Raw genomic sequence first — 15335 nt, 5'->3', positions numbered from 1 at the left:
TGACAATGACTGTGTAACAGTTTCAGAGAAGCTTTAGATATGAGAAAAAAGCTGTATGTTACAGTGCAAAGTAAACCAATATGTAGTCTGAATACTGTATTCACAAAAATGATTGAGAGGACATAGGCCAGAGTATTATAAACTCCTACCACTAGCATCTCTTATGTAGGTTTTTTAATATTTTAGCTTTATGTAGTTTCAGATATTCCTGTTATAATGGGAGATAAATGCTGTAATTTAAGCAAAAGTCACATTGCTTCAGACAACAGGGCAGAGAACATTATGAATGGAAGACCTCGGCCACTTGTGGATTCACTGAGCGTCAGAGAAGGAGAAGAGGCAACTCATTTCCTTTGGGATGCAGAATTTGGGAGAAGCAGTGTCAGCTTTACTCTCCACTGGAGAGAATCCCAGCACCTGGGGAATTTCCTAACTGAGAGCTCGAGCGTGTGTGTGTGTGTGTGTGTGTGTGTGTGTGAGAGAGAGAAAGAGAGAGAGAGAGACATCAACAGTTAAACGAGCTGCAACCTATCCATTTATTTTATAAAATCAAAGCATAAACTCTCTTCTATTATTGTTACTGGTTGAGATTTACTAATGAAGGCTGAAAAGAAGTTTTTGTCCCCTTTTGTGGCTTAAATCCTCCAACTATAGTGTCATCCCTAGTGGCTATCCACCACTGTTATGTGGTGGGCACATCTGAGGGACACGTAATACACACAGTGGTTTAAACAAGCACCATCTAGGAAATAGGGAATTAGGTGAAAGACCCCAAGGAAATACTACACTAGTACTTATATGAAATGTGAATTCACCAAAGTCTACTTGGACTTACAAATTAAATAGGTATATTAAGTAAACCAGAAATAAGAGAAGGAAAACTCCCTAACTACCAAAATGTAGACTTTCTTCCCAAAATGAGATATGATAGCTCTTTTGAGCTTCATTTTCTGCTTTCTGTTTTCAGGAGCTTTAGTCAGGGTTTAAGTATTTAAATAAACTTTGCTACTGGATATGTTACAGAGCAACATCTTGACATACTTAGTCTGCTTCTATCTTGGTTTTCAAGATGGTCCCTGTCACTTCAGCCGGCCTGAATTTTGAGAGTCACATTCCCCACCCCAAATCCTAAAACTGCACATTTTCATGCCCAAGTCTTGCAGTAGGGGAACAAGAGACAGAGAAGCAGCTCAGCATCCACCTGTTCCTTCAGCCCCAACCTTGCTCTCTGAGTGGTTGTAATGACTCAGAAATCTGGTTTTTGTAAAGTTGACATGTATTTTGAACCACAGGTAATACATCTTAAATAACAGTGATGGCAAATACATGTTATCAGCAGTTTGTGTGCTGTCCCTAATCAATTGGCAGAACCATCCTAGAGCCCTTTATTGAAAAGGATTCTGTGGCCCAGTTTGTCTTCAGCAGTGAAGAGTAGTGGTGTCTTCTACAGATGTGGACACACTGGGAAGAAGAGCATTCCTGCTGAGGATGTTCCATCTCAGATTTAAGGGTCAGCAGTGTCTCTGTCTTTAGAGAATTTGAATGCAAATGGAGAAAATATGATTCATCCTAGGAAGGAGAAGGAGACAAATTAAAAGGGAAATAAAATTGAATATGAATACACAAATGATAGACATCCCAACAAGGAAATGGACTCTAAGGAAGGTTATTATTTGCTAAGTGCAGGCAGAAGGCTGAAGGTCAGTGGGATTAGTTTAGAAAGGTTTTTGGAGGTAGTACATTTTGATCTGGGTCAGAGACCCAGTATGAGGTTGGAATGCTGGTACAAGGTAAGGAGAATGCAGGTTCCCAGGTGCTTTTTGTCTATGTGCTATTCATTCATTCATTCATTCATTCATTTATTCATTTATTTTTGGTACTGGGGATTGAACCCAGGGATGCTTTACCACTGTGTTACATCCCCAATCCTTTTAATTTTTTATTGTGAGACAAGGTCTCACTAAGTTGCTGAGTCTAAGTTGCTGAGGCTGGTCTTGAACTTACCATCCTCCTGCCTCAGCCTCCTGAGTTGTTGAGATTACAGGCCTGCACTTCTGTGCCATGTCTACCTGAGGACTCTAAAGTCTCAGGTGCCCAGAGTGACATGCCTGACCTCTGACCTCCCCACAGTGAGGACGTGTGCAAACGTGGCTTCACCGTCATCATCGACATGCGGGGCTCCAAGTGGGACCTCATCAAGCCCCTCCTCAAAACGCTACAGGAAGCCTTTCCAGCTGAGATCCATGTGGCCCTCATTATCAAACCCGACAACTTCTGGCAGAAACAGAAGACCAACTTTGGCAGCTCCAAATTCATCTTTGAGGTAAGCCTGACTTCTTTTCTACCTCCCCTTCCCTCTACTCTGCCTGCCACTCACGCTTTTCTCACTTCTCCTTTCTCAATTACCCTACAATATCCAAGATGTCAAGGGCTGAGAATTCAGGATTCCTTGGCCTCCTTGGCCTTATCAGATGGAGCCTGGCTGGGTAGGAACAAGAGGTTCAAGTGATGGTGCCAAGTGTACAGCATTATAGGACAATCCCATGGTGGTGGCATGACACTGGAATAAAAGCAGTGTTGCAATTGTGTCAAAAGCTGTTACAAGTTTATGTTCGTTGATCTAGTAATTCTTCCTCTAGGAAAAGATTCTTTTTTAAAAAATTTCTTACATACATGACAATAGTAAAAGGCCAAACAAAAAGGTGAAAAAGCTTATTAAAATTAAAACCTAAAATTGTCTACAAAGATGTTCATCATAGTATTTTACATGAATAAATAAGGACATATCCACATATCCACATATGTAATACATTAGTATATGCATGTATATATAGGTTGTAGCCCAACTTAATTTTGGCAATATTAATACACAAATATTATGAAACCATTAAAATATTAATTAGAAAATATCACAAAATGTTCATGCTATATTGTTTTTAAAAAGGCAGGTTATAAAACACTATGGGCTGTATAATTTGGAATTTGTTTTCTAACTATGGAGAATACTGAGATGTGTGAAAATATTTAGCAGTGGTCTATTCTAGGTAGCTGGATAATGGGTGATTTTTATTTTCTTCATTTTTTTAAGGATTGTACATTACTTCTATAATCAGGGAAAACATTGTTACAAATTTTTAAGAATCTCTTGAGAATTATTAATAATAACACATCAGATTAAATCAAAGATTTAAACATCCTTGTTCCAGCCAAATTTGAGCTGTTCCCATTTAAAATGCTGGTTCTCATCTGTAAGGAGATGAAGTGTGTACATATGTGCACATGCAGGTTGTAAAGGCATCACCACTTTTACTCTTTCAGCCATTTCCCATTCCAGACTGTTGTTCCCAGAAGTGGGAGTACCTGTATGTGGAGTGGTGGCCCCAGTTGGCTGCAATTTGAGCACAATATCCTGACACTTGACTGAGGAAGTTCTCACTCTCTGTAAATAGAAAGAAGTTTGTCTGGGTATAAAAAACAGTTACTACCATAGTCTCCCAGCACCTTACTGAATGCTAGGAGTCCAGTAAGGAAATGCTTTTAATATTTTTGGGTTGTTTATACAGAGGTGCTAACAATAAGCTTATGAATTTATAAACTGAAGAGACTGAAAATAATTATTTTCAGCTGGGTGCACTGGCACATGCCTGTAATCCCCATGGCTCCAGAGACTGAGGCAGGTGGTTCGCAAATTCAAAGCCAGCCTCAGCAAAAGTGAGGTTCTAAGCAACTCAGTGAGACTCTAAATAAAATACAAAATAGGGCTGGGGATGTGGCTCACTGCTCGAGTGCCCCTGATTTCAATCCCCAGTACATGTCCCCCAACCCCGCAAAAGATTATTTTCAGGAAGTTTTGAAATTTTTGCTCAGTGTAGCTGCCCTACACCTCCCATCACCTATAACTTCTTCACCCTAAATTCAGCAAACTTGTCTCTGCCTCCTAAAGAAAAGATACAGGACAAGATAGCTCAGGACTTCTCACTCAGGAAAATAATTGTAAATGCTATCTTAGAAACAGCAAAAAATGAATTCCTACCACAGACTGAGGCAACAAGACATACAGGGATGAGAGTACAGCATTGTTCAACAGCAGATACTTAATGAATAACTGGTGAGTATAATCATGGGGATTTCCTGGGAGTGGTAAATTCAAAGGGAAAAGTCCTATAGAATAGGGTTTCTCAAAGCTTAATGAACACAGATCCCCTAGGAATCTTGCTACTTCAAGACCAAGTAGGTCTGGAGCAGGCCCTGAGATTCTGCATTTCTGAAAAGCCCAAGTGATACCAGTGCTGCTGGTCCAAAGGCCATCTAGAGCAGCAGGGCTTTTAATTCTGATGCACTTTAGAATCAAGAAGCTTTAAAAAACTACCCTGCCCAAGCTCTAGTCCAATTAAATAAGAATTTCTAGGGGTAAGTTGTTTGTTTCCTCAAACTCCTTCTCAGGGAATTATAATGAGCAGTCAGGTTTGAGAAGCACTATTCCAGAGCAGCCCTCCTTCCTATGGTAGCTCCTTCCTGTGTCTCAGGAGGTAGATAGAGGGAAAAGGAAGAAGAGAAAATGCTCAGAGAATAGCAAGACAGAGACAAACTACTTTCACAGGTTCAAGCCATGATGAATCCATCAGATCATCATGGTGAATGCCAATGGGCCTGGAGCAGGTACTCCACACCTGTGAATTTACACTGACACACTTAATCCCAACAAGTTATATGGGGAAAGTAGTACAGGTTGAGTACCCCTTATCTGAAATGCTTGGGACCAGAAGTGCTTCAGATTCCAGAGTTTTTCAGATTTTGGAATATTTGCATAGACTTTACTGTTTGAGCCTCCTTAATCTGAAAATCTGAAATCCAGAATGTTCCAAAATCCATTTCAATTTTGGGTTTCAGATTAGCTTCTCAACCTGATTTTTTCTCTGTTAGAGAGGATACTGAGGCTCTGGAGGCTTAAATAGCTTGCCTCATCATGTAGTTAGTAAGTATAGGGAACTCCAAACCCAGATATTTCTTTTATAGCCTCTTTGCCAGAGGGCAGCAAAGTCCAAAGCCTTATGGGAAGGAAAAGATATTTACTGATGACTGGGTGGCTACCTGCACTGTGATTTGCTGGGGACACTCTGCTTCCTTGAAACAAACATTCTCCACTCTGTTCTCCAAAAGCTTATAGGAATGGCATAGAAAACTCAGTGCCTGGAACCTCTCCTCTGTTGCCCAGCCCTCGTTTTGTTCACTGTGCCAGTCTGACAGGAAAAGCCTCAAAGCTGACCCCAGCCTGATGCAGGAAAATGGACTATGAAATCTTTGCAATCCAAGTACCAAGTACTGACCCACATTGCTTAACCCAGCCATGATAATGCCCTGGCCGCACAGGCCTGGGTCTTACAGCTATAGAAAACTGACCCCCCCCCCCCATACATGGGGTCAATTTTCCTTCCAGCTTTTGCTTCTAGTATCTGAAGCCCTGATATGGTAGACTCAGGGTGGAGAGGAGGGAAGAGGAAGAGACCAGGATCACAAAGTTAGGCTTTCTTTAGATGTGAATGTAGGCAGGTAGAAAGGCTTATTGAGGCAGTCTGCTGTCAGGTTACACCACTGACCCTGGCTGATCCTGTGGCTCCTTAAGGGTGGGCTCCACAGTGTCCCACTTGTCTCTTCCTAGGCAAGCTGTGGTCATTGTTATGTGGACTTACCTAGTCCTTTCCCCTTGCCTTCCCCTCTTCCTGCCTATTTCTGCCCTGGTCTTCCCTGTTCTCCACATCTTCCCACATCACTGAGACTCCCACTCTGTGTCTGCCTCTTCCAGACGAGCATGGTGTCTGTGGAGGGCCTCACAAAGCTGGTGGACCCCTCCCAGCTCACGGAGGAATTTGATGGCTCCTTGGACTACAACCACGAGGAGTGGATTGAGCTGCGGCTCTCCCTGGAGGAGTTCTTCAACAGCGCGGTCCACCTACTCTCGCGCCTTGAGGACCTGCAGGAGATGCTTGCCCGCAAGGAGTTCCCCGTGGACGTGGAGGGCTCTCGGCGGCTCATTGACGAGCACACGCAGCTCAAGAAAAAGGTGCTGAAGGCCCCTGTGGAGGAGCTGGACCGGGAAGGGCAGCGGCTGCTGCAGTGCATCCGCTGCAGTGACGGCTTCTCAGGGCGCAACTGTATCCCCGGCAGTGCCGACTTCCAGAGCCTCGTGCCCAAGATCACCAGCCTCCTGGATAAGCTGCACTCCACCCGGCAGCACCTGCACCAGATGTGGCACGTGCGCAAGCTCAAGCTGGACCAGTGCTTCCAGCTACGACTCTTCGAGCAGGATGCAGAGAAGGTAGGAACCGAGGCCAAGCCCAAGCTGTAGTGCACTGGGGCATAGCTGCTTAGACAAATTGATGGAGGTTGCCGATCCACCTCTGATTAATGACGGGAGAAGTTTTGTTGAAAACTTTTTTTTTAAATGTGCCTATTAGTTTTAGCTGGTGTAAATTTATTTCTATGTTATATTTGGCCATTGATCACTGATTATTCGTAGGGCTTACCCTTGTATAGTACTTATTATGTGCCAGGTGCTGTTCTAAGCACTGTGTTAATTAATTCCTTTTAATCCTCTCAAAACTCCTAGAGGTAGGTGGATTAACATTATTCCATTTTACAGGTGAAGAAACTGAGAGGTTAATTCCCCAAGCTCTGAAGTGCTGTCTGGCTGCAGAGTCCATGCTCTTACCCACTGTTAGACACTACCCCTCTGCATGCCTGCACTTGCTGGTTCAAGCCTGCTGAGCAGCAAAAACAACAATACTAGCAGTGGCCACTGTAACATTAATTAGTGACTATTGTCCTGCAATATACTTTGCTACTTACAAAGCACGTTCACATGTGGAGTCTTATTTAATCTCCACAGTCCTTCATTCCCTGTGAGGCAGGTGGTGCCGTCTTGACACATAGGGAAGCTAACGTTCTTTGATCTTCTGCCTGCAATGGCAGACCTGATGTGCATCCAGTACCCACTCAGCCCCCAGTCGCCAGCTTCTCTGTCCATACCTCTTCTTTCTGGAGCACTTTCTCAAGTAAGATATCATTTTCCTAACAGCAAATTTTCAAAGCTTTCCCCTTATCAGGAAAAAATAAGATACGAGAAAGTGAAAAAGAAAATGGCATCTAGTGTGTCTTTGCTGAGGACACAAAAATATCTTCTCTTCAAGCTAAAGAGGAGAAAGAAGAGTTTCCTATTGTATACCCTTTAAGAAGAGTAAAACAGGCTCTCTTCTATCAGTTTTCTGGGTGTGACTTATAGTTATTGCACCATCCTGTTCTTAGGAATACCATGGCATCTCTCAGTAACTTATGAATTTTACAAACAGTATCTGATACGATGCTTTTGTGTCTTTTAAGTTCTAGGTCTTTTATTTTATTTAGATTTTTAAAAGATTACATATTGATTGATTTCATTTACTTACTTCAGCAGTGCTAGGGATGGAACCCAGGGCCTTGTGCCCCAGCAGGTACTCAACCACTGAGCTACATCCCTAACCCCTCTCTAGGTATTTTAAACTGATAAAATCAAGATATAAAACTTTCCATATAATTACAATCCTAACTTATATATAACAGGAAGAAATCTATGACAATGTTAATAGTCTTGAGATCCATAGAGCATGTTTATAGTTAATTTCTCTGTGTAAATTTTGTGCTTTCTAATCTTATAATTTATGAATACAAGAAAATCAATATATGTAGTTTTTAAAAGAACACAGATCACTTTCTACAACAGAACTTTTTAACTTCACTTGAACAAGTTTTTGGAAGAGATATGTAAAGGAGTTTCCCTGACCTTCCTCAGGGCTCCTTGCCCAGTGGCCTGTCCTGCTTGGGTGGGGCAGAGCTTGGATCGTGGAATCTATGCACACTTACTGAGTGACAAGAAGACAGGTCAGGAGCCAGTTGCTGTGAAACCAGAAGCAGGTACTTGACACCTATGGCCAATGCTGCGGAGGTTTGAAATACTTCCTTTTTACTAGAGATCTGTTCTCCTTGGGGTAGGCAAGCTTTGCAGCTTCGCATTGGTGTCTGTTTCAGTGAGCCAGAGACAGGAAGGGGATAGAAGACTTTGGTTTATGTAGAAGTGCTGCTAGATTTGGGGTCCTTCAGAGTATCCCTGAATCTCAAGCACATTTGAAGCCTGAATGGGACAGAGACGATACCAATCTCAGAAACAAAATAAGCAGTATCAGAAATCCTTGGGTAGGGAGGGCTGCCCTTTTAGAACCATCCTTTAGCCTCAGAAGTCTTTGGGTAGGGAGAGCTTCCCTTCCATTCGACTGAGCAGTCATTGTTCTCCGACATGTATCTTCTCAATTCATGCTCACAAGAATTGTGTAGTACATTATTTTTTGTATTTTACAGATGAAGAAATAGAAACTCAGATGGCATGGTTTTCCCAAACACACACTTCTGATTGGATAGCACTGGTAGTCTGTTTCCAAAGCCCACCCAGGCTCTTATCTAGTAACCCTACTGTCCCTCTGCTCCCAGAACCTGCCTCATGTTACCTGAATACCACTCTTAGCCCTTCAGTCTCCTGATCCATGCCTTGATGATTCTAGAGAAGAGTTCAAATCCCACCTTTAATGCTCACTCTTCAGTAGGGGCTCTGAACCTTTATCAGCCATGAACCTTTTTGTTCTGTTGAAGCTTATGGATTCCTTCTCAGAATAATATTAGTGAAAATATGGAAAACAATTATTTAAAATGTAGTTATTAAAAATTTTAAAAATAACAGTGACATGTACTACTACTTAATTAACAGGCTAAATAATAAGATCTACTTGAAGTCTAATAGCTATCAAAAATTTGACTTAGTGATAAGCCTAAGTCTATTTCAGGGGAGCCACCCTGATGTGGTGTGGAAACGTGTGTGTTTCTATTGGTGTCAGGTGTGGTATGGCTAATACTATTGTGGGCTTATGCTGGAAGGGAATACTAGATAATTCAGCTAGAAGTTAATGAAAATAAATTTTTCCCCATTTAAGTATACAATTCCTGAAATCTGTCTGTGGACTCCAAGTTTAGAATCCTTGGTCTGGGGTATGCTCATACCTTATAAAGAGTGTGTGTGTGCACACATGCGCATGCGCAAGAGTGGGAGGGAGACAGAATATTAAAACCAAAACAGAGGGAGTGGGAAGGATGATGGGAAGAGGGCAGCCTGGGAATATTTTGACATTGAGTCAGTGGTGAAAATGCTGCTCAAGCTTGACCCAGCTGCCACAGAAAATGTGCTGGGTGTGGGGCTGGGGAGAAAAGCAGTCCTTTTAAGTTGCTTCCAGATTAATTTAAAATATCTATGCAGAGCTAAGTGCCTCGGCCTTTGACTTATTTGGTGTTTTTGGAAAGGGGTCAGGCGGGTGATGGTTTGGAGTCAGGACTGTGTGCACATCCACATCTAAACAAGGGCTGAGGAAATAGTTACTGCGTGAGCGGCATCTCAGTCTCCTTTTGGTGGGAGGCAATGCTGGCTGGTCAGTGAGGCCTCTAACTCCAGATCTGGGAAGCTCTTGGCAACCAGAGGAGTCTAGTGACTGCTCAGCTTCCATTTTTGTGATGGGGGTGGGGCAGAGTCTCTCCTCTGGCTCTGTGGGGTGACAGCTTGTCCCCAGGGCTGGTGCAATGGGCTGGTGCCAACTGAACTTGGTGCATAGAGCCAACTTGGGACATAGAGCCACCTTGGGGCATAGAGCCACATCTCAACACCTTCCTAACCCCTGTGGCAACCCCTTGCATTTCCAATCTAGAGGAGGTGGAGAGGGAGCCATGTTCTCTCCCAATTGAACATCCAGGGAGAAGGGATTCCATCTCACAGATAAGTCACAAAGCATTCACTTAATAATGGTGATCAGCTTTATGAATTCAAAAAAGTCACTTGGAAAAAGATATGTATACCAGAGTTTCTGTTCCAGGGCAGGTTGTTATTTAATAAAGGGGGTGGACACAAATGCTCATTTAATTATTACATTTTAAAACAAATTTATTGAGGTCTAGTTGATATAAGCTGCATATATTTAGGGCATACACATTGATGAGCTTGGACATGAACATACCCCTTGCCTCCAAAACCATCACCACTGTTAAGGTAACAGGCATAGCCACACCTACTCGTTTCTTTTTGCATGAAGCTCATTTATTTGTGCTGTACACCCAGCGCTGTCCTAGACATAGCCCCTGTGTTTGGGAGTCCTGAGAGAGAAGGGAACATCACAGCTCAGGAGTGACAGGGAAGCTTTAATGAGCAATCTGTGGGAGTGCTGGGTAATACAGAGATGATTCAAGTAACGCATGATGTTTTAAAATGAACCACTGCTGCCTCGACCCAGTACCCTCTAGTCTATAACTAATGCGCCTGCCCTCCACTGTGTTCAGAGAACACAGGCTGGGTCACTCCTCATTAGCCTGGCACAGATTACAGTTCTGTGCACAGCCATGTCTCATAGCCACAGTGGACACCCACAGCTGCAGTGGACCCCTACAATGAAGGTATCAGTCCTACAATTAGCCCATTACCAAACAGAAGGGACAGGCCTCTTCCCCAGGAGTGTCCTCTGTGGTAAATGGGGAGTGCATCAGGTGGACTCACTCTAGATGTGTCTTCAGGAAGCGGGGTGGGGGGCACACTGTGGAGGATCCTCCCTGGTACCCCCTTCTGGGTGCCTTGGGTGTCATCTTAGGATGGTAGAACTGGAGGGGACCTTCAAGTCAAAAAGTCTGCCTCCTACACACTGCAAAATCTCATATCAGCTTTGTCATCTGATGACAGCCACTGTGACCTCACAATGTCCATCTGCATGCTGATGCCAATGAGAAGCATCAGAAAATACTGATACTGCTGCACTGTTGGCCTTCTAATCCAGGTGCAAGGTCCCCCATTTTCCAGTCTGTAGGAAAGTAGCCAAGCTCAGAAGAGCCCCAGTGTATAACTAGACTGAACCAATGGGGAAACCCTTGTCCACTTGGTGTCTGAATAAAGGAGGCTATTCTGATGTCCACCAGAAGGCTGCTTTTAGGCCAAAGCAAGGAGGATACTCCCATTTCCTACAGGAGAATCCCCTGCACAGCAAACAGAGCTGCCCAGTAGAGTTTCCAATATTAGAATCAGGCTTACCATTGTTTATACAGCATGTTGATTCGTTTCTTGTATAAACACAGACTTGGGAAATGCCAAGACAAGATCTTCATCAGTATGCTTGAGAGAGTATTTTGATGCCCACTTTCCCATGGTCCAGGTATCCAGCCCAAATGAAACCTCTTATTTGTTTTAGATGCTCAGAGGGGACTGTGGCTCTTGTGGCTCTGTGCCTCCTCTTCCTGCATCATCCATGAGGAAGTCTCCCTTAGAGAATCTAATATTTAAATGCTTCCCTGTATACTTCTTTTTGCACGGTAAGACTCTGTTCACATCCATGGTGCCATGGCCATTGGAAATGGAGCTACTGTGACCGGGCTTACAATTGCTCCTGGAGTGACACTTATCAGTTAGTAGACCTTAGTTAGGCACATCTTTAGCGGCTGATCTCCAATTATGTTACCAATAAAACAAAGATAAAGAATTTGGACTGACTCAGTGTTTTTAACTTCTGCTTCCACACTAAGCTCTTGTCACATGCCATATTCTTCCTTTGTGAAAATAGCTTTCATCAGGCAAAGTGGAGAGGCCAAGGTCATGATAATGGTAGTTGTAGTGTGGCAATGGAGGTGATGGTGATATACTTTTTTTTTTTTTTTTCTCAGTAGAACCCAGAGATACTCTACCACTGAGATACACTCTTTGCCTTTTTAATTTTTTTTTTTTTTTTTTTGGAGACAGGGCTTTGCTATGTTCCCCGGGCTGGCCTCAAACTTGCCATCCTCCTATCTCAGCCTCCTGAGTCACTAGGATTACAGATGTGCACCACTGCATCCAGCCAAGAATATTAAGTTTTAAGAAAGCCTATCTGAATCTCCAGAGCAGTTTGATGAAGTCCCCCTACCTCATTTTCTGATTCTTTCTCCTTTAAGACTTGCTACACAAAATAAATATCTAAGCCCTTTTACAGCTCAACAATTGTACACTAATTTTTGCTTTCTATTCTCCCCCGCTATCTTTGGTATAGTCTTCTTAGGATTGTTTCCTTGGAAGATTGTGAAAAATAAGAAACTTTTCTCAGAAAATAAAACCATAATCTCTTAAGTACTTTTCTACTTAAAAACAAACAAGCAAACAAAACTAGGCTTGCTGCCCTGGGTTGTTAAGAGAATGAAACAGGGTAATGTAGGTGCAGTGCCCTGCACGATGCCAGGCCCCGCAGAACGGCTCCCTCCATGGCGGCTTCCCTTCCTTCTCCCTGCACTATTCCAGTCACGATTCACTCTTCAGTCACTGCTGCCTGCTGAGACCATGCAGAGTGTCACCGATGCTCTCTTCTAAATGAACTTGCTCCAAATAATTTTCAATTATCCCTAATGGAACAAAATTAAGAATTGATTTTTAAGAGAAGTTGGAAATTATGATGTAGTTTCATGGGGGTCCCACAGGTCACCAGGCTGTGCAGTGTCCCTGGGTAAAGCAGAGAAGAGACATAGATCAAACCGGGGTCACACCTGATGGTCAGCATCGGAGGGTGGGGAACCTCCACAGGGAAAGGACTCTGGAAAAACAATGTCCTTGATGTACCCACAGAGGAAAGTGATTCTTCCTAACATCTCAGGGGAGGTGATTGCACCTCTGCATTCACCTTCTACATCTGAGACACTTGTTACCTGCTTTGCATTACAGCTAATAGCTAAGAGCATATTTGTCTTTTTCTTTGCAAACCTCAGACCAGAAATACTTCCTACAATCCATCATCTAAGGCATACATCTATGTGTTTTTATGTTGTTGGAAGTCTGTGCAAACAAAATAATGCTTTCATGTTAATTGCCAGAAAAATATGGTACAGGGGATCACTTGGTGAAGGGCTCAATGACAGGGAGAAGACCACTGTGTGCTTTTGTGTTTTTTGAGGTCTTTATGTCCTGCTAGCCACATTAGCATTTCAGGATATCCCCAGGATGTCCCTGTCATTGGGCAAAGTATCTACCTCTGTTTCCTGCTTTCTCCCTCCAAGGTATTAACAGTTCTGATCACTCCCCAGAGCCTGAAGCAGGGCTCAAAGTCTCATCCTGCCTGGGGTAACTGGAACAGTAGGGCCAGTTGTAGAGAGATTCCACTGCCTCTCCTTTTGCACTGAACTCTGGCCCACTGTCTCTTTTCTTCCCCATACCTCCAACCCCCATGTCCATGAGCCAGCAGTAAGCACGATTCCACAGTCATTTGTCAAAGTGAAGTGCCTTTGTAGAAGTTACAATACATAATATGTTTGTGAATGTCAGCTTCCAAAATGTTCTCACACCCATGACCTTAAGAGGTTTTCTGATCCAGCCCTTCCTTTTACGTAGAACACTTTTAACTTAGAGCAGAGACCCACCCACAAGTTGCCAATTAGTGGTTCATTATTTGGGTCTCTTATTTGCCTTATGTGATAGGCCAGGTGGACTTAGATATGAACATCATTTTGCAGATGGGAAGGACACCACGGCTGAGATTTGGTGAGGTTGAGGGCCAGGGAGGCAGTGTTAGAAAGTAGACCCTCTGAGGCTGGTGCTTATCCTCTCTCCCCAACATATACCACGCCTTTGCTGTGCAGAAAAAAACAGCATCAAGTGCCAGCAACCTAGGAAGTGGCTAAAGGGTCTGGTGGTGTAACAGAGAATAGGGGACCCCTGACATGTGTCCTTACCACTGATGTTTAGGGCCATAACCAGTCTGACCTCCAGAGGGGTATGCCAAGTCTCAGCATGATTCAGTTGCTTGAGCCTCTCCAGTTGGGAGGGAGGCTTCAAAGAGAGCTGAGACCTTCGGAAAGGCCAGAAGGGCAAGGTCTTTACTGGGCAGCTTGTAATTTCCTGCTTTTTTTGGAGAAAGGCTCTAGTGCCCTCTTGTTCCAGGCCTCCCGCCTCCTACAGAGGCCGAAACCACTGAACTGCTCCACCTCCTGTTGACTGGACTCAGGGCAAGGAAATGTGTCTATACCCCGCCCCCCTGACACAGAACACAGTGTCCTGAATTATTTCTAGCCTGCTGGTCCTGGGAATCTCTACTTACTTTTTCTCATTTCCTCCCCTTGAACATTAGAAACATTAGATTCCAAAAATAATCCAAGTCACAATGTTCTGCAGGCTATATGTGTGAATGTTTTTCCCCAAAGCTGTTTTTCTCCCTCTTACATCCTTTCTCCCTCTCCTTTTTTCCCTTGTCTGCAATTCAGTCCCATTTGGATCCTGAGATGAGCAGCCTGGTTGAGGAGTGTGGGTGTGGAGAACAGCATGGAGCAAGGGTTGGAAGGGATGCTCAGGCTGAGGAGGCGTGGCTCCTCCCACGATGCTCTCAGGAGGCTGGAGGGCACCTATACCCGAAGTACCGTGTGTGAAGAGTCTTCCTAGGTAGCCTCCACTTGTGAATGGAGCATGGAAAGGAAAATCTGATCAGAGATAAAATGTGTGTGTATGTGTATGGTGGGGGTGGGGGGTGGGGCACAGAGCAGGAACTGAGGAACATTGACTGACTCATTCATAAACAGTGTGTTGACTATACCACCAGATCCTCCTTTGCCAGCTGCTGGGGACCATGTCCCTCTACACTTATTCCAGGCATTGGATGGGGGATAGTGTAGGGACAATGATGTAATTCTTGATACCTTGAAAGAAAGAGGTAGCTTAGAAATAGTAACCACTCCAGTGGTTGGAACATGGGTGGGTTAAGATATCAAAGTCTCTGTTACTTACTGGGCTGGGGTTAGGACTAGAAAAGGAGGTCAATGTGGATAGGAGAGAGAACAGAAGGGAAAAAAAAAAAAAAAAAAAAAAGCATGTCAGCTCTTCAGCTCTGCTCCAGAAGGAGAAATAGAAAAAGTCTTAGGTAATCTTTTTGAAGAATGAAGCTCATTCCTGCACAATTCATAAAGTGAAACTGAGTCTCTATTTAGGTTTGGGAGCATCTTCAAAGTTTCTTTCTGGGCATTTCTCTTTGAATAACCCAGTCTCCTTCCTTTTCTTCACCTTTACCCTACTCTCCTGCTTCCTTTCCCATTTGTGACCTTTCTGGTTCCTGCCTGTACTTACCCACCCTTTCTTAACATCTGTTTTCTCTGATCTTGTTGCTGGGCCTCCCTTTGCCTTCCTGCCCCTTCCTTAGCCTGAGCAAGGAGGAGCTCTCTGTGTAGCTCAGGCCTCCCATGGAGGGCAAAGAGCACAGGCCAGAAAACGTAGCCAAGGTTTCTAG

The 15335-nt window shown here is 43.7% G+C and overlaps 1 protein-coding gene across 8 annotated transcripts in view; it reads left to right on the top strand.

Moving 5' to 3' along the window:
• Nucleotides 1-15335, top strand: part of Kalrn (kalirin RhoGEF kinase) — a 627901-nt gene that overhangs the window by 209349 nt on the left and 403217 nt on the right. For all 8 annotated transcript variants that reach the window (XM_076867942.2, XM_076867955.2, XM_076867941.2 and 5 more), the window contains 2 exons: nt 2131-2323; nt 5804-6316. In XM_076867942.2, the coding sequence (XP_076724057.1) occupies nt 2131-2323; nt 5804-6316 (706 nt within the window). The remainder of the gene's footprint in view (nt 1-2130; nt 2324-5803; nt 6317-15335) is intronic.

The sequence above is a fragment of the Callospermophilus lateralis genome, chromosome 10 (assembly GCF_048772815.1).
Source record: "Callospermophilus lateralis isolate mCalLat2 chromosome 10, mCalLat2.hap1, whole genome shotgun sequence".
In the NCBI taxonomy this organism is placed as follows: Eukaryota; Metazoa; Chordata; class Mammalia; order Rodentia; family Sciuridae; genus Callospermophilus; species Callospermophilus lateralis.
Note: the sequence above shows the minus strand (reverse complement) of the source record. Positions and strands in the feature narration are given on the sequence as shown.